The sequence below is a fragment of the Oncorhynchus keta genome, chromosome 17 (genome assembly GCF_023373465.1).
Source record: "Oncorhynchus keta strain PuntledgeMale-10-30-2019 chromosome 17, Oket_V2, whole genome shotgun sequence".
NCBI classification, from domain to species: Eukaryota; Metazoa; Chordata; class Actinopteri; order Salmoniformes; family Salmonidae; genus Oncorhynchus; species Oncorhynchus keta.
This window is the reverse complement of record NC_068437.1, coordinates 23,082,753-23,102,830: the sequence shown is the minus strand read 5'-3', so window position 1 is coordinate 23,102,830 and position 20,078 is coordinate 23,082,753. Positions and strand designations below refer to the sequence as shown.

General features: G+C 40.8%; 1 protein-coding gene across 2 annotated transcripts; it reads left to right on the top strand.

The window, feature by feature from the left end:
- The first annotated feature begins 37 nt into the window (after positions 1-37).
- On the top strand, positions 38-16,456 carry il34 (interleukin 34). Of its 2 annotated transcripts, none has more exons than XM_035790958.2 (7): positions 38-269; positions 7,885-8,020; positions 9,669-9,772; positions 9,954-10,031; positions 13,173-13,355; positions 13,451-13,613; positions 15,942-16,456. In XM_035790958.2, exons 2-7 carry the CDS (start codon positions 7,981-7,983, stop codon positions 15,986-15,988), a joined length of 615 nt encoding a protein of 204 aa, XP_035646851.1. In that variant the 5' UTR covers positions 38-269; positions 7,885-7,980; the 3' UTR covers positions 15,989-16,456. The 2 variants fall into 2 exon arrangements, with proteins under 2 accessions (XP_035646851.1, XP_035646850.1); XM_035790957.2 differs by having other exon boundaries at positions 39-378.
- Positions 16,457-20,078: the final 3,622 nt, after the last annotated feature.

Sequence of the window (20,078 nt, the reverse complement as noted above, 5' to 3'; positions counted from 1 at the left end):
CGCAGTGCATGGAAAGTGAAAGTAAAACCTGACAATTTGCGCCTGCAAGGTGGAGCTGGAGACGACCATTTGGACATTGCGCAATTTATCAATATTCTCTCGTTTTGGAGTTCTGGGCCAAAGAAAGTGGAGCTTCAGGGATTTTCCCAAATTCGCGTTCGCCAAAAACGGGGGTTTTATTTTGGGTGTTGCTGCGCGCAGGTCATCTATTAAAGATGACATTGTTTAAATATCACTGACCAGTCACGCACGCGTGGTTTCCCAGCCTTGTAAGTAAATCGTTTGTGTGAACCATGTGTGCTTTTGGTCGCTGCTGCTGATGGTCATTGGAGTGTTGAAGTTGCGAGTTTCTGTGGAGTTACTGCTGAGATTGTGCAGGTGAATATGGAAGTGATATTTGTAACGTCTTGAGCAAATATTGGATGTGTTATGTATTGCTGCGCTTAGCCAATTTTAGTTATATGGCCTATTTACAAGACATGCTATTATTTAATATTGACGCTGGTGCCGAAGGTGCTGTTTTGATATTGTAGGCTATATGGTTAAAAAATGAAGACCCTTGGGATCCATAGGATATATATACATGCTATTTGCCAGTGTTGGCTATGCCTACTCTATTTACGATGCATTTTATTGTCATATAATTGTCATATAACATATGTCCATACATGTGATATATGTAAGTTATGTTTGGGGCACTGTCCTCTACTTTTCTCCAAGTTACAGCTGTGATGTGTGATTTAATGTTCTTGTCAATTTTGTCAGAAGTTTCTGTATTTAAAAAAAAATTTTTTTTGGAACTGATCATGGAAATTCACGTGAATGAATGATCACATTATTCATACCCCATTCACATTTGTCATGCCTCCAGATTGGAGAATTCCTGAATTCAAAGGTATTTTGGATTCGCATGTGAAGTGGAGTCGTTAAAACTCGTTTTTCAACCACTTTCAACCACTCAAATTTACTGTTAACAAACTGTAGTTTTGGCAAGTTGGTTAGGACATCTGCTTTGTGCATGACACAAGTAATTCTTCCAACAATTGTTTACAAACAGATTATTTCACTTATAATTCACTGTATCACAATTCCAGTGGGTCAGAAGTTTACATACACCAAGTTGACTGTGCCTTTAAACAGCTTGGAAAATTCCAGAAAATGATGTCATGGCTTTAGATAGCTTCCTATAGGCTAATTGACATCATTTGAGTCAATTGGAGGTGTACCTGTGGATGTATTTCAAGGCCTACCTTTAAACTCAGTTCCTCTTTGCTTGACATGATGGGAAAATCAAAAGAAATCAGCCAAGAAGTCTGGTTCATCCTTGGACCACGTTCATCTGTACAAACAATTGTACGCAAGTATAAACACCATGGGACCACGCAGAATTCATACCACTCAGGAAGAAGATGCATTCAGTCTCCTAGAGATGAACGTACTTTGGTGCAAAAAAGTGCAAATCAATCCCAGAACAACAGCAAAGGACCTTGTGAGGATGCTGGAGGACACAGGTACAAAAGTATCTATATCCACAGTAAAACGAGTCCTATATTGACATAACCTGAAAGGCCTCTCAGCAAGGAAGAAGCCACTGCTCTTAAGGACAACAAAGTCAAGATATTGGAATGGCCATCACTAAAGCCCTGACCTCAATCCTATAGAAAATGTGTGGGCAGAACTGAATAAGCGTGTTGGAGCAAGGAGGCCTACAAACCTGACTCAGTTACACCAGCTCTGTCAGGAGGAATGGGCCAAAATTAACCCAACTTATTGTGGGAAGCTTGTGGAAGGCTACCAGAAACGGTTGACCCAAGTTAAACAATTTATAGGCAATGCTACCAAATACTAATTGAGTGTATGTAAACTTCTGATCCACTGGGAATGTGATGAAAGAAATACAAGCTGAAATAAATCATTCTCTCTACTATTATTCTGACATTTCACATTCTTAAAATAAATTAGTGATCCTGACCTAAGACAGGGAATTTTTACTAGCATTAAATGTCAGGAATTGTGAAAAACTGAGTTTAAATGTATTTGGCAAAGGTGTATGTAAACTTCCGACTTCAACTGTATATTTACACAGTATCAGTCAAAAGTTTGGACACCTCATTCAAAGACTTTTCTTTATTTTTACTATTTTCTACATTCTGGAATAATGAACACATCAAAACGACGAAATAACACATGGAATCATGTAGTAACCCAAAATGTGTTAAACACATCAAAATATATTTTATATTTGAGATTCTTCAAATAGCCACCCTTTGTACACTCTTGGTATTCTCTCATCCAGTTTCACCTGGAATGCTTTTCCAGCTGTCTTGAAGGAGTTCCCACATATGCTGAGCACTTGTTGGCTGCATTTCCTTCACTCTGCGGTCCAACTTGAACTCTGAAGAATTTATTTGGGCTGCAATTTCTGAGGCTGCTAACAATAATGAACTTATCCTCTGCAGCAGAGGTAACTCTGGGTCTTCCTTTCCTGTGGCAATCCTCAGGAGAGCCAGTTTCATCATAGTGCTTGATGGTTTTTGCGACTGCACTTGAAGAAACTTTCAAAGTTATTGAAATCTTCCGTATTGACTGACTTTCATGTCAGTCATAATGGACTGTTGTTTCTCTTTGCTTATTTAAGCTGTTCTTGCCATAATATGGACTTGGTCTTTTACCAAATAGAGCTCTTCTGTATACCACCTCTACAACACAACTGATTGGCTCAATGCATTAAGAAGGACAGAAATTCCACAAATGAACTTTTAACAAATCAAATCAAATGTTATTTGTCACATACACATGGTTAGCAGATGTCAATGCGAGTGTAGCGAAATGCTTGTGCTTCTAGTTCCGACAATGCAGTAATAACCAACGAGTAATCTAGCTAACAATTCCAAACTACTACCTTATACACACAAGTGTAAAGGGATAAAGAATATGTACATAAAGATATATGAATGAGTGATGGTACAGAACAGCATAGGCAAGATGCTGTAGATGGTATCGAGTACAGTATATACATATGAGATGAGTATGTAAACAAAGTGGCATAGTTTAAAGTGGCTAGTGATACATATATTACATAAAGATGCAGTAGATGATATAGAGTACAGTATATACGTATATATATGAGATAAATAATGTAGGGTATGTAAACATTATATTAAGTAGCATTGTTTAAAGTGGCTAGTGATATATTTTACGTCAATTCCCATCAATTCCCATGTTGGCAGCAGCCACTCAATGTTAGTGGTGGCTGTTTAACAGTCTGATGGCCTTGAGATAGAAGCTGTTTTTCAGTCTCTCGGTCCCAGCTTTGATGCACCTGTACTGCACTCGCCTTCTGGATGATAGCGGGGTGAACAGGCAGTGGCTCGGGTGGTTGTTGTCCTTGATGATCTTTATGGCCTTCCTGTGACATCGGGTGGTGTAGGTGTCCTGGAGGGCAGGTAGTTTGCCCCCGGTGATGCATTGTGCAGACCTCACTACCCTCTGGAGAGCCTTACGGTTGTGGGCGGAGCAGTTGCAGTACCAGGCGGTGATACAGCCCGACAGGATGCTCTCGATTGTGCATCTGTAGAAGTTTGTGAGTGCTTTTGGTGACAAGCCAAATTTCTTCAGCCTCCTGAGGTTGAAGAGGCGCTGCTGCTGTGTGGGTGGACCAATTCAGTTTGTCTGTGATGTGTACGCCGAGGAACTTAAAACTTACTACCCTCTCCACTACTGTTCCATCGATGTGGATAGGGGGGTGTTCCCTCTGCTGTTTCCTGAAATCCACAATCATCTCCTTAGTTTTGTAACAAAGCACGCCTGTTAAAATTGAAACGCTTTCCAGATGACTACCTCATGAAGATGTTTGTGAGAATGCCAAGAGTGTGCAATGCTGTCATCAAGGCAAAGGGTGGCTGTGAAGAATCTAAAATGTTAATTATATTTAGATTTGTCTGACAGTTTTTTGGTTTGGTTACTACATAATTCCATATATGTCATTTCATAGTTGTGATGTCTTTACTATTATACTACAATGTAGAAAATAGTAAAAATAAAGAAAAACCCTTGAATGAGTAGGTGTGTCCATACTTTTGACTGGTACTAAAAAAACATTTAATAATAATGTCAATGATTTTACTGAGTTAATTAATATAAGGAAATCAGTCAATTGAAATACATGAATTAGGCCCTAATCTATGGATTTCACATGACTGGGCAGGGGTGGAGCCATGGGTGCGCCTGGTAGGGCAAAGGCCCACCCACTGGGGAGCCAGGCCCAGCCAATCAGAATGAGTTTTTTCCCACATAAGGGATTTGTTACAGACAGAAATACTGCTCAGTTTCATCAGCTGTCTGGGTGGCTGGTCTCAGATGATCCCCCAGATGATGAAGCCGGATGTGGAGATCCTAGGCTGTCATGGTTACATGGTTGGACTTACTGCCATATTCTGTAAAACAACTTTTGGGGCAGCTTATGGTAGAGAAATTAACATTCATTTCTCTGCCAACAGCTCTGGTGGACATTCCCGCAGTCAGTATACCAATTGCACACTCCCTTAAAACTTGAGACATCTGTGGCATTGTGTTGTGTGACAAAACTGCACATTTTAGAGTGGCCTTGTATTGTCCCCAGCACAAGGTGCACCTGTGTAATGATCATGTTGTTTAATCAACTTCTTGAAATGCCACACCTGTCAGGTGGATGGATTATGTTGGCAAAAGAGAAATGCTCATTTAACAGGGATGTAAACAAGTTTGTGCCAAAATTTGAGAGAAATACTCTTTTTGTGCGCATGGCATCTTTTATTTCAGCTCATGAAACATGGGACCAACACATTACATGTTGCATTTATATTTTTGTTCAGTGCGTATGTATGTATATATACTGTATTTATATTTATACATACAGTCGTGGCCAAAAGTTTTGAGAATGACACAAATATACATTTTCACAAAGTCTGCTGCCTCAGTTTGTATGACGGCAATTTGCACATACTCTAGAATGTTATGAAGAGTGATCAGATGAATTGCAATTAATTGCAAAGTCCCTCTTTGCCATGCAAATGAACTGCATCCCCCAAAAACATTTCCACTGCATTTCAGCCCTGCCACAAAAGGACCAGCTGACATCATGTCAGTGATTCTCTCGTTAACACAGGTGTGAGTGTTGACGAGGACAAGGATCACTATGTCATGCTGATTGGAAGCTTCAAAAGGAGGGTGGTGCTTGAAATCATTGTTCTTCCTCTGTCAACCATGGTTGCCTGCAAGGAAACACGTGCCGTCATCATTTCTTTGCACAAAAAGGGCTTCACAGACAAGGATATTGCTGCCAGTAAGATTGCACCTAAATCAACCATTTATCGGATCCTCAGGAACTTCAAGGAGAGCGGTTCAATTGTTGTGAAGAAGGCTTCAAGAAAGTCCAGCAAGTGCCAGGACCGTCTCCTAAAGTTGATTCAGCTGCGGGATCAGGGCACCACTAGTACAGAGCTTGCTCAGGAATGGCAGCAGGCAGGTGTGAATGCATCTGCACGCACAGTGAGGCGAAGACTTTTGGAGGATGTCCTGGTGTCAAGAAGGGCAGCAAAGAAGCCACTTCTCTCCAGGAAAAACATCAGGGACAGACTGATATTCTGCAAAAGGTACAGGGATTGGACTGCTGAGGACTGGGGTAAAGTCATTTTCTCTGATGAATTGCCTTTTCGATTGTTTGTGACATCCGGAAAAAAGCTTGTCTGGAGAAGACAAGGTGAGCGCTACCATCAGTCCTGTGTCATGCCAACATTAAAGCATCCTGAGACCATTCATGTGTGGGGTTGCTTCTCAGCCAAGGGAGTGGGTTCACTCACAATGTTTCCTAAGAACACAGCCATGAATAAAGAATGGTTCCAACACATCCTCCGAGAGCAACTTCTCCCAACCATCCAGGAACAGTTTGGTGATGAACAATGCATTTTCCAGCATGATGGAGCACCTTGCCATAAGGCAAAAGTGATAACTAAGTGGCTCGGGGAACAAAACATTGATATTTTGGGTCCATGGCCAGGAAACTCCCCAGAGCTTAATCCCATTGAGAACTGGAGGTGAATCCAAACTCCAAGCATTGATTAAGCAAGAATGGGCTGCCATCAGTCAGGATGTGGCCCAGAAGTTAATTGACAGCATGCCAGGGCGGATTGCAGAGGTCTTAAAAAAGAAGGGTCAACACTGAAAATATGAACTCTTTGCATCAACTTCATGTAATTGTCAATAAAAGCCTTTGACACTTATGAAATGCTTGTAATTATACTTCAGTATTCCATAGTAACAAAAATATCTAAAGACACTGAAATAGCAAACATTGTGAAAATTGATATTTGTGTCATTTTCAAAACTTTTGGCCACGACTGTATAAACACTACATGACCAAATGTATGTGCTCGTCGAACATTTAATCCCAAAATCATGGGCATTAAAATGGAGTTGTCCCCCCCCCTTGCCGCTATAATAGCATCCACTCTTCTGGGAAGGCTTTCCACTAGGTGCTGGAACATTGCTGTGGGGACCTGCTTCCATTCAGCCACAGGAACATTGGTGAGGTCAGTCGCTGATGTTGGGAGATTAGGCCTGGCTCACAGTCGGCGTTCCAATTCATCCCAAAGGTGTTCGATGTGGTTGAGGTCAGGGCTCTGTGCAGCCCAGTCCCATTCTTCCACACCGATCTCGACAAACCATTTCTGTAAGGACCTCACTTTGTGCACGGGGCATTGTCACACTGAAACAGGAAAGGGCCTTCCCCAAACTGTTGCCACAAAGTTGGAAACACAGAATCATCAAGGATGTCATTGTCTGCTGTAGCATGAAGATTTCCCTTCACTGGAACTAAAGGGGCCTAAACCGAACCATGAAAAACAGCCCCAGAACATTATTCCTCCTCCAACAAACTTTACCGTTGGCACTATGCAGTCGAGCAGGTAGTGTTCTACTGACATCCGCCAAACCCAGATTCGCCGTCGGACTGCCAGATGGTGAAGCGTGATTCATCACTCCAGAGAACATGTTTCCATTGCTCTAGAGTCCAGTGGAGGCAAGCTTCACACCACTCCCGCCGACGCTTGGTGATCTTAGGCTTGTGTGCGGCTGATCAGCCATGGAAAGCCATTTCATGAAGCTCCCGACGAACAGTTATTGTGCTGACGTTGCTTCCAGAAGCAGTTTGGAACTTGGTAGTGAGTGTTGCAAATGAGGACAGACGATATTTACGCTCTTCAGCACTCTGTGGTCTCGTTCTGTGAGCTTGTGCGGCAACGACTGAGCCGTTGTTGCTCCGAGACATTTCTACTTCACAATAACAGCACTTACAGTTGACCGGGGCAGCTCTAGCAGGGCAGAAATTTGATGAACTGACTTGATGGAAAGGTGGCAGCATGGTGCCACGTTGAAAGTCACTGAGGTCTTCATTAAGGCCATTCTACTGCAAATGTTTGTCCATGGAGATTGTGTGGCTGTGCGCTCAATTTTATACACCTTTCAGCAATGGGTGTGGCTGAAATAGCCAAATCCACTAATTTGAAGGGGTGTCCACGATATAGCCGTCTGTAGCGCTGGCAAAAAAACATGTTTTTCCCCCACCCCCAAACATCTTCCCGCAGCTTTGTCTAATGCACCGGTTTTGGCAATACAGCGTTTCAAAATTCAAACTTCTCCTTTTGACATTAAGTGGTTGGTGGCCGGAGATGTACACATACATCTGTCATCAAATGTCAACGTATACTGTACATTGATTATTTCCTGTTCTTTCAACCTGACAAGGGTTTTGTGGTGTTTATAGCTATTCAGAACAAATCTGATTGAAACCAGTGAAGACAGTCAATGTTGAACTGTTAAAAATGCCTGTCTGTGTTGCTGTTACAGGCTAACAAGGAGCGAGAAGGACCTTGTGGTGCTCTGGAAAAGTGTGTGATCTGAGTCGGAGGCCTCCAGCGTGTTTAAACGGGCATAAATTGGAGTATGGTCCGGTCAACAACCTGGCTCCTGGGAGCTCTATTGGGTAAGAGAAGTCCTGTGGTGCTTGTGTGAAGAATTGGAGGGCTTGCAGATGTCCCTCTAACCGACTGCAAGTGCCCTGGGAACTACGTGTCAGGCCAAACGCTAGAGATTTGACATATTGTGGGGATGTAGTGGTGTGGGATCAGAACTGAGATTATGTGTACCGGTAGATTATGGATGTTATTCCTGGTTTCTTGAATAATTTTTGTTTGTATTGCAATGGGCTGGGTGAGGCCCCATCACTTCAGCCACTTATACACCTACTGAGCGCTAAGAGGCCCTTAATAGTGTGAGGAAATACATCTGTCAGTAGAGACCGTTGGGAGTTTATAGTACCAGCAACTGAGCCCCAGTTGTCTTTGGAGAGTGGTAATAAATCGAATGATGCATACCTTTTCCCATTGGGCACCCTGGTTTGCATACCATATGTTAGTAAAAGAAAATTAATCACACTGACATTCTTGTGTATTCTACAAAGGGTTTAATGGACCACGAATGTTTCAGACAATAGACCTTCATCACAGTTTACACAAAGTTTGTTCTGCTATGGAGAAACCCCTAAAGTGTTTTCGTAAAAGAGATCAATGCCCCCCCCCTCCCCTTAAACTGAAGAGCTGTAACCATGACTCATCATAGACAAACAATGTATATTTCAGAGAGCTCAAGCTAGAAAGTGTATAGGGGATTGACAGTAGAAGACATCATATGTCTGATCAGTTCCTATCTCAGATTGAAAGAGAGATAACAAAAAAAAGTATTGCGTAGGTCTGGTTTCTGTTCCAAAAAAGCTGTTAAACCGATGTATCTAACCACGTCCTGTAACAGAGAGAAAGAAATACACACACTTGACTAAAGAATATGAGGAAGAATGTGTATTGAAGGCAATAAATGGGGGTAGGGTAAGTGAGGTATCTGATGTTTGAGCCCCTGACTGTAGACTGAGTGCAGTGAGGTACATTCCTAGGTCTTTGTGAAGAGTGCTGTGAGGTCTTGGGGATTTTGCTGACTCGGAGTCACTATACAATCATCTACATCTAAGCCCTCGGCCACAGGATCTAACCACACAGTGGTCCACAACAGACTGGCTTTGGACTGCATGCCACCACTCACTCTGCCCCCACTGCTATGAAACTGTGCTAGTCAGAGTTAGTTACTCCTGAGAAAAAATACCCTTTTGTCAAAATAGGTACTACTGTCTCAGTCTGCGTTTGGACCACAGGACCAAAATACTGTTTTCAAACATAATAGCAAAAATGTACCACTGACCATGAATGTATTGGATGTCTCCTGCACTTGACCACATGCAGATTAAGGTGAAAGCGTTTTAGAGGAGATTATTGTTGTGTTTAATCAGTATTGTAATCTGGCTCAGTTTGGGCTTTCTCTGAGATTGGTGGATTCTCAGTGAGATGATGAGTCTGATGGAAAGAAGAGGTCGTGGTTCAGCATAATTCATTTTAGCAAAGCAACCACAAAGGTCTAGCTAGGAGCTATGGTCTGGCTTTGCACTGTGACAGTCTCAACATCTTTGCTCAGTTCTCACCACAATTATACCACTTCAATACTGCTACGACACTGTTTTAGAATATTTAACTGCGTCAGTGGGTGACATGTTATATGATATCATATGTATGTTGTGCCCCCTGTAGGTTTGATATGTGTACTACCTCTTGTTTTGATGACGCCCAGAACTGCCCAGTGCACGTCTTTGAAGACATTGGAAAACAAACTCATAGGCAGAAGACGTAACATGGTAAGAAGGGGACAGGATATATCGAGACAGTTACAACATGTTTGGAATATTAATGAAATTAGGCAAGACTAGTGTGTGGATCACACACAGTAGTCTTGACAGTTGATATATGTGGAGATTACATTAAAGGTGGTATTTTTCTACCAACACAATCTGACACCAACATTTTTCTTTTTAACAGAAACACAATTTACCCATTAATTACACCATCAGAGTTCACTATGAGGAGGTCTTCAAACTCAGCAATATCAGCAGGCTGGTGAGTCCCTCCCTTGGTTTTCTTATCATTACCACTGATCTAACTTAAATTATGGAAAAAATCTACTTGTCACACCACCCACTCACTCACCCTTTGTCTACATTCCTTCCTTATTCTCCCTCCTTTATCTTTACTCTTATCACTACATCAGTCACCTAGCAACCAATTCCATAGTCCAAGTCGATATTCACGTAATAATAGGGAATTCTCCTCGACCACGCACACAAATTGGGGAAAACAAAAACATTTTCCCTTTCACACCCCTTGTAAAAGAGCCAACATTGTCCTTGATTTTTTGGTCATACAGAAAAGGGTTAATCTAGGTAATCACACCTTGTTTTCCCCACGGGCAGGCGCTCTATCCAATGATGTACAACCACAGAGTTTCTAAACCTAGAGATGCAAAATCGTGAGAATTCCCGGGAACGCTTGTGAAACAGACCAAACAGACCAGGCCGGGGTTTGAGAAGTCCCCTAAGTTGTTGATTTTCTCAAAATGTAAAGAGACAACCTAGATTTGAGCCTATGTCTTAAGTAGTTGAACATGTGAGACCACCGTTAGACCCGATGACGTGTTTCTACACTTGAGCGTAGCTAGCTAAAAGACAATTTATACTTGATCTGTACATTTGGTGGGAGGCTCCTTATGGAGGGTGTGACGCAATTTCGGAGCCTCCGGAGGCATGCAGAGGCCAAATTGAGCTCTCTACCGCATCGCCGTGCACCCCCCAAATGTTGTAACAATGCTGATGCTTATGTATAGCTCCGCATTGAAATGATTGGTTAACAGTAGTTGGCCGTGGGAGGTTCTGTATAAACACAAACTCACTTCCTTGACAAATTCAGTTCTGTGCTGCTCCACCAAGTGCAAGAAATATGAATGCCCTAATTTCTGCAGAGGCCATATCACTGTAAATGCTACACGGCCAATGCAGATGTCAGATTGACCATGCAGTGCCTTTTAGCAAGCCATGACATTGCCTACAAGTGTGATCAGGGATTTCTATTGGAGAAGCAGTTTCAGCATATCATCATCCAGTACTGTCTTTGTATACACCCTGGATTGCTGATGCTATGTATTGGCCATTGAGAGGCTTTGAAGTCACCTGACTGCAATATTAGCACTCCCCAGTAGGAGCAGTCCTCCATGGGAATGAAAGGAATTCTACAGTATTTGAATCAAGGACAAAATGATATGTATTTAACAATGTTTTTGTTGTAGTGGGGATGGCTGCATTCTCTAAGCATTGTTTCAGAAACTGTGCCATCACCATAGAAATAAGAATGAATAGAACGGGCTTGGAACCTCTTACCCTGGCAATTTGACTGGTATGGGTACATGGGTACACTCGCAATGGCTTCCTTGTATTATGATGTAATAATTTCCATGGTAATGTAGAATGTTCATTCAAATGATGCTAACTGATGTGGCTCATGCAATGGAATGTATTTTTTGTAATGTAATTTAAGTTGATTCAACAAATTGATGGGTACATTTCCTGCTTTTACTTCCTGCTTTGGGTACACTCGCAATGGCCGCCAGTCCACCCATTATGCCATCATTGACTTGAATGGGGACGGTTTGGAAGGCGGCCCATGTACTAACCCTTCACAAAGGTGGTGACCCTTTTGACCTAAATAATTATCGCCCTATTTCTAAACTTTCTTGATCTAGCTAAAATATTTAGAATCCTTGATTAATTCTCAGCTAAGATCTTATTTTTGAAAATGTATTCTAAATGAACATCAGTCAGGTTTTAGACCAGGTCATAGCACTATGTCTGCTGCATCCATAGTTATAAATTATGTGCTTAACTGTATGGATAAAAGGCACCATTGTGCTGCCCTCTTCATTGACCAGTCAAAGGCTATTGATACTGTTGATCACTCACTGCTAATTCAGAGGCTTTCCTCAATTGGCCAAGAACTGGTTTAAAAATGACTTGACAGATAGAACTCAATGTGTATCTACCGATGGTGTTAAATCATGTCTCCTGGATATTACAAAAGGTGTCCTACAGCGATTGATTTTGGATCCTGTACTTTTTACTGTTACATACAATATCGACTTGCTGTAAAAAAAAAAAACTACATTTTTTTTACCTGCACTTGTATGCCAATAATACTGTTGCGTATGCTATTGCCCCCACGGTTGATCAGGCTCTGTCTGAACTACAAGTCTGCCTTCATTGTATTACAGAAAAACTTTATTGACCTGAAATTAGTAATGAATGCAGATAAAACTAAGTATATGTTGTCCTCTAGAGTGCATAAAAATATGTCTTGTTTAAGCATATGTACTTTGAATGGTGTCCATATTTATCGTGTCCCTGCTTACAAATATCTGGGCATCTGGATAGATGACAATCTGTCTTTTAAAAAGCATATTGATGAGTTAAGAATCTGAGAATAAAAATGGGCTTCTTCTATAGAATAGATCCTGCCTCTCGCTAAATAGTAGAAAGCCGACTGTTCAGACAATGATCTTATTGGTCCTAGACTATGGCGACATCATCTAAATGAACGGACCTGCCACTTCATTAAAGTCGTTAGATGCAGTTTATCATAGCACACTGCGCTTTATTACAGGTGACAATTGCAGTACTCATCACAGCATTCTCTACCAGAAGGTTGGTTGGCCTTCTTTGATGTCACGTAGGTTGATACATTGCTATGTTTTCATTTATAAAGCCATATTACAAAAAGTCCCGCTGTTCCTAATATCTTTCCTAAACTTTAGACATATGACTTACCACACCCGGTCTCAGATATAGTTAACTCTGGAAGTTCCTTTGGTTTTTACTGAGTTAGGTAAATCAGCTTTTAGTTTTCTTAAACCTTATTTGTGGAACAATCTTTACAAATTCTTAAATTGGATGTTTTGGTGCCTCTAGGGAAATTCAGAAAGCTGATTGAGAACTTTATTAATGATGAATGTGTTTGTTTGTTTGATCCTGTTTTTCTTTCTGCTTGCAGTTTGTATTTATATTTTGAAGTGTGTATTTTCTGGAATTGATTTAATTCAGGGCTCATCTGTAAAATAGACCTTGGGATCAGTATGGCTCCCTGATAAAGGTTAAATAAAACATCACTATCTCTTCCTATCTACCACACTTCTTTCTCTTCTCTTTGTCCCTCCAGAGGGCGAGGGTGGAGGATCTGGAAGACTGGGACCTGCAGGATGTGTGGCTGTTGGTCAACCAGGAGGTGTTGAAGAGGATTCTGAGGGTCTTGCCAGTGAGACACCCCTCCTACAAGTACACCACCGACCTGGAGGATCTCTTCAGGAAGGTCCAGCAGGTGTTCCCACCACAGACTGATGAGGTGTGTAAGACCGGCCATAGTGTCACCATCACTGTTCTACCCATCTCTGTTTGAACAAACGTATCTCATAATGGCCATGTATATTTATCTCTCAGAGAGAGCCACCAGAGCGAATAGAGGAGATCTACAAAAGGGTTAAGGAGATTGACTCAAAAGGCTGGAAGTTCGTGACCCCCAAATCTCTGTTGGATAACTGCTATCGGACAATGCACTGTCTCTTCAAAGACTGCTTTTCCAGTGAAGACAGAGAGCAAGACTGTGAGTGCACTTCATTCCCTTACTGTACTTCCTCTCTTCCATTACCTCTGAACTCTGCCCTCTCTAATTCAATTACCCACTGTCCATCCATATAGTACTTTTCCAGACGTGCAGTTTTCATTCATTCCTCCTCTTGTAACATGAGTTAAGACTATACACTATATATACAAAAGTATGTGGACACCCCTTCAAATTTGTGGATTTGGCTTTTTCAGCATAGCTGTTGCTTACAGGTATATAAAATTGAGCACACAGCCATGAAATCTCCGAATGGCCTTACTGAAGAGCAACGTGGCACTGTCATAGGATGCCACCTTTCCAGTTAGTTAGTCAAATGTCTGTCCTGCTAGAGCTGCCCGGTCAACTGTAAGTGTTGTTACTGTGAAGTGGAAACGTCTAGGAGCAACAACGGCTCAGCCGTGAACTGGTAAGCCACACAAGCTCACAGAAAGCGTGTGCCGAGTGCTGAAGCGTGTCGTTCGTAAAAATTGTTTGTTCTCGGTTGCAACACTCACTGCTGAGTTTCAAACTGCCTCTTGATGCAACGTCAGCACAATAACTGTTTGTCGGGAGCTTCATGAAATGGGTTTCCATGGCCGTGCATCCACACAAGCCTGGGATCACCATGCGCAATGCCAAGCATCAGCTGAGGTGGTGTAAAGCTCGCCGCCATTGGACTCTGGCGCAGTGAAAACGCGTTCTCTGGAGTGATGCTTCACCATCTGGCAGTCTGACAGACAAATGTGGGTTTGGTGGATGCCAGGAGAAAGCTACCTTCCCAAATGCATAGTGCCAACTATAAAGTTTGGTGGAGGAATAAGGGTGTGGGGCTATTTTTCATGGTTCGAGCTAGGCCCCTTAGTTCCAGTGAAGGGAAATCTTCATGCTACAGCAGACGATATTCTAGACGATTCTGTGCTTCCAACTTTGGGCAACAGTTTGGGCAAGGCCCTTTCCTGTTTCAGCATGACAATACCCCCGTGCACAAACGGAGGTCCATACAAAAATGATTTGTTGAGATCGGTGTGGATAAACTTGACTGGCCTGCACAGATCCCTGACCTCAACCTCATCTAACACCATATTAATGCTCATTATTTTGGAATAAGATGTTCGATGAGCAGGTGACCACATACTTTTGGACAGAATAAAACAATTAATGAAAGTCCCATGATGGTAGTGATTGTCCATCAGCATATAACTTATAAACCATAATTTATTAACATTACAAATATTTAAGTTGTTATGTATATTTGTTTTATTTGATGACTTTATTATTTCATTCCAAGTCATCATCTCGTCTCTATAGAGCCTCTGCCTATGCAGTCTGACAAAATCACTATTTTAGTAGTTCTTCAAAGTAAATAAGGCGTAGTTGTCTGACTGCTAAATACCAAAAGTTGGCGTTTTCCCCATCAACACAAACCTACTCAACTGGTTTGGCATACTGTATAAGGGTGTTGTGTTCATTGCGTCTCTTCAGTGTCTGTAGACACTATGTTCTTATTCAACACTGTTTGAAAAGAGATGGTTCTGCATGCCCAGGTCATACCCATTTAGGTCTGTGCTATAAAATGACTTGGACATGCCTGTCAATATCTCCTGTTAGCCTATTTATTATTTATTTACACATCCTATATAGGTAAAACATGTGTTGCCTGGTTAGATTGGTCAAACAAAGTTTAACCCAGATGGTACTTTGAGTTAATGTAAAGAAAGCTAAGTCATGTCAGACCGTGGGAAAGAGAACATACGGACTGATTTCAACACAATCTTAAAGGGGAAGAGATGCGGTGTTGGCTGCTTTCCACACATCTTGCCAGTCCTCTTACTGTTTTCTTTGTCTTTATGTGCATCATACTGACACAACATAGAGCCGTAGACATGTTATGTTAGGGCCTGTTATCATGTCTGTATCATGCACTATTCATTTCACAGGTTAATAGCATCAGCACCTCTTAAGGTTGATATTTTCCCTATTTTACAGAGAGATCAGTAGATGTTTTGCGGCTATAGCATATCTGTGAACCATTCAATTGAAGAGTTTCCATATGAAAATATAAGGCAGGAAGGAGTATAAAGCACTTGTGTGAGGAACATGAATGATGAATATAAAAACCACAAAGAAAAAACATAACATAGCAACACAAAAATAGGTGAATAGGTTAAGGGCTTACTTCATGGCTAGCAGATTCAAAGCAGACCAAAAAAACCCGTTTCATATAGATTATTAGAAACAGTTGGTATGATTTTATCAGATTTTATCAGAAATATTTAGATATGATTTTATAATGATTCATCTGTCACTTACACTATTTTCTTTCCTCAGATTGTGGCTTACCTCACTGGCGGAAGGGCAGAAAGAGACTACAGTAAACCTGAGAAGGGCGCTATTGTTTTCATATGTATATTTATAATATATTGTCTACTGATGTTTATGTTCTGTGTTTTAATTGCGGGTTCTAGATGTGTTTAGACAGTTGTATGGTATAGGGCAGGTGACTATGCTCAAGCAGAGTGTGATGTAGCACATGTGATGTATTATTTTATATATTTTTTTGCAATCAGGGAACACTTATGGCTGACATATGTATTAGCAACTGTTGCCCATAAAAGTAAGAACACAAACATAGCCAAGCTACTCTCATCTCTGACTGTTTGTCTTTATGAATATTATAGTAAATGTGTTTGTTTAAAAAACGTTTTTTCTCTGTTCTGTTTTTTAAATAAATTGCTTTAAGGTGTTTTGCTGACTTGCAGGCATAGTCAGTGAATTCCAGCCACTCATTTGTTTGGCATTATGCACATCAATGCTGAAATAAAGATATTATTTGTGAAAATCTATTCCAGGTTCAACGAGTTAATTTCTGCAGTATGATTGCTTGTGGTCAGATTACATTAGATGTTTATGTAAACAAGAGATTGTTTACATGCACACTAATAATTGGATATTAAACTGATTATGGCAGTAGACAGATTACGCAATAATCATGTCACACCTTACTCTGTTTATCTTAATCGGTTTGAGGTCAAAATGGAAAAACTTAAAACGGCTGGTTTTCTGAGCAATTTTTCAAATTATTAGGACATGTAAACACCTTAATCGGTGTTCCAGTAGTGTGTTTGATCCGCGCATGTGCAAGCACCAGCCGAGCGAGCCTCCTTTAGCGGTGGCTAAAGTTAGCTGTAGTTTTCTAATGGCTGTTTAAATAAAACTGAAGCATGGATTCGTTTTTCATGACCCATAGACTACTTTCCGGGTGAGGAAATATCTAACATCAAGTTGTAAAATAGCGAACTACTCCTTTAAGGTGTCTACCATTTAGAATCCTTAGTTCACTACAGCTAGCGACTGGAACAAGCTGCAAAAAAACACTAACTGGACCGTTTCATCTCCATCTCTTCATTCAAAGATTCAAATCATGGACAGTTTACTGACAGCTGTGGCTGCTTCGCGTGGTATATTGTCTCTCCCTTGCCCATTGTGCTGTTGTCTTTGTACCATGATTTGTGCTGCTACCATGCTGTGTTTTCATGTGTTGCTGTTATGTTGTCTAGGTCTCTGTAGTTTTGTGGAGTCTCTCTTGTCGTGATGTGTGTTTTGATATTTATTATTAAATGTTTTATTTTTAATCCCAGCCCCCGTCCCAGCAGGAGGCCTTTTGGTAGGCCGTCATTGTAAATAAAAATTTGTTATTAACTGACTTGCCTAGTTAAATAAAGGTAAACTATATATTTTACTCTTAATGGTCCAAGGATATTGATATTTTCAGAGGTCGACTGGCTCTGGCAGTCAAAACAGCCAAATACTCCATCAAAACGGGAATTGATTCTTAATTTCGATATGGTTCAAGAATCATTAAAGCCCTTTACTTTATTGTCACGTCAAAATAATTTCACAAATGCAAAATACACACTTACTGTACACTGTTTAACCAGCTTTATCACAGAAGCAGCCGACAGTACTTTTCAGTGACAACACGTTTTTGGCAGCTTTATTCCGTTATACACAGGTGTATGGAGCATGCTAGATAGCTAATTAGCACAAGTGGTCCGTCTGTCTTCCGTAAACAAGTGCTGGAACGTGGATATATGGCCATGTAGGGACAGACCCTAAAGACAAACCGTGTTTGTAAATTCACTCTTGAGTGCGCTCTGGGTGTTCGTAAATTCAGAACGTTTCGCTCTTGGAGCGTTCAAAGCGCACACTCGACGCTGTAGTATTTTTTAAATATTTTATTATAATAAATGTTTAATTACACTTCAAATTACAATACAATAAAACATAAATAAATATACGTGGAGTTATGTCTTATCTGAAGAAACATAAAATAACATTAAAGTGAAAAAATGTAATCACTACACACGAATTGAGCAAGTTGAGGTGACTAAACTGCTTGGAGTAACCCTGGATTGTAAACTGTCATGGTCAAGACATATTGATACAACAGTAGCTAAAATGGGGAGAAGTCTGTCCATAATAAAACGTTGCTCTGCCTTCTTAACAGCACTATCAACAAGGCAGGTCCTACAGGCTCTAGTTTTGTCCACCTGGACTACTGTTCAGTCTTGTGGTCAGGTGCCACAAAGAGGGATTTAGGAAAATTGCAATTGGCTCAGAACAGGGCAGCACAGCTGGCCCTTGGATGTACACAGAAAGCTAATATTAATAATATGCATGTCAACCTCTCCTGGCTCAAACTGGAGGAGATATTGACTTCATCAATACTTATATTTATGAGCGTTATTGACATGTTGAATGTACCGAGCTGTCTGTCTAAGCTACTGGCACACAGCTCAGACACCCATGCATACTCCACAAGACATGCCACAAGAGATCTCTTCACAGTACCCAAGTCCAGAACAGACTATGTGAGGCGCACAGTACTACATAGAGCCTTGACTACATGGAACTCTATTCCACATCAAGTAACTGATGCAAGCAGTAAAATTTGATTGAAAAAAGCTGATGAAAAAAACACCTTATGGAACAGCAGGGACTGTGAAGCAACACAAACATAGGCACAGACACATGCATACTGTACACACACAGTACAGATTTAGTACTGTAGATATGTGGTAGTGGTGGAGTAGGGGCTGAGGGCACACAGTGTGTTGTGAAGTCTGTGAATGTATTGTATTGTATTGTCTTAATTTTGCTGGACCCCAGGAAGAGTAGCTGCTGACATGGTTGCAGCTAATGGGGATCCATAATAAATACAAAAACAAACAAAAAAATAATGTAAATTACTTGAATCATTAACTCTGATAAATCTATTATAGTAGTAGATCAGGATTGGAATATCCATTGCAGTGTGTAATGCAGCCTAGTTTTATTTACACCATCCAGCAGATATCTTAGAAATATAATATAATAATTACTTTGTAGCCTATAGGCTATGAATCATTTGATTGAGAACACACTAAATAGCCTATCGGTGCACTTGATATTGCGGGCCCAGCGGAGAATCAGAGATGAGGAACTAATTCTAAAATATAGATATTTCATCAGTTACAAATTACATGACCGTCCCCTGGACTAGATTTAAAAAAATACTAACCCATGCTCTTGACTGAAATTGAAAAGGCATGACCCTCACGCAGTTTCCTCCAAAGAACTATTCTGTAAATATCGATCCTTCTCTAATAATCCTGTTTACATGGACACATCTGAAATCAGGCTACCTGATGGCTAGCCCTTGATCACGAGTTTCAGTTCTATTACACTGCACATGAGAGTCATTGGACAAAGGCGTCTTCTGAAGGGGTAGTTTAGTTAAGATCCTCAACGCTCGGTCTGAACATTAACATGCATCGCCTGTGGTTTGGTTTTGGAAGCAAAGTTAAATTGATCCACACCTTTATAGGGTTAATCTAACTGCACTGTCCAATTTACAGGAGCTATTACAGTGAAATAATACCATGCTATTGTTTGAGGAGAGTGCATCATTTTTAACATGAAAAGTTATTAATAAACAAATTAGGCACATTTGGGCAGTCTTGATAGAACATTTTGAACAGAAATGCAATGGTTCATTGGATCAGTCAACAACTTTGCTCATACACTGCTGCCATCTAGTGGCTAAAATCTAAACTGCACCTAGTCTGGAATAATACACGTTTGCCTTTCTCTTGCATTTCAGAGATGGTACAAAAAAAATACAAAAGAACAGTTTTTTATTTATTTGTATTGTCTTTTACCAGATCTATTGTGTTATATTCTCCTACATTCCTTTCACATTTCCACAAACTTCAAAGTGTTTCCTTTCAAATGGTATCCTTGCTTCAGGTCCTGAGCTACAGGCAGTTAGATTGGGGTATGTCATTTTAGGCGAAAATTGAAAAAAAGGGGCGGATCCTGAAGAGGTTTTAAGAAACAACATTGTACTGTATCAATTTGGAAACATTCTCATCGGAAAACTCCACTGGCAATTAATTGAGCGTTGCGCTTACATGTCAATGCATT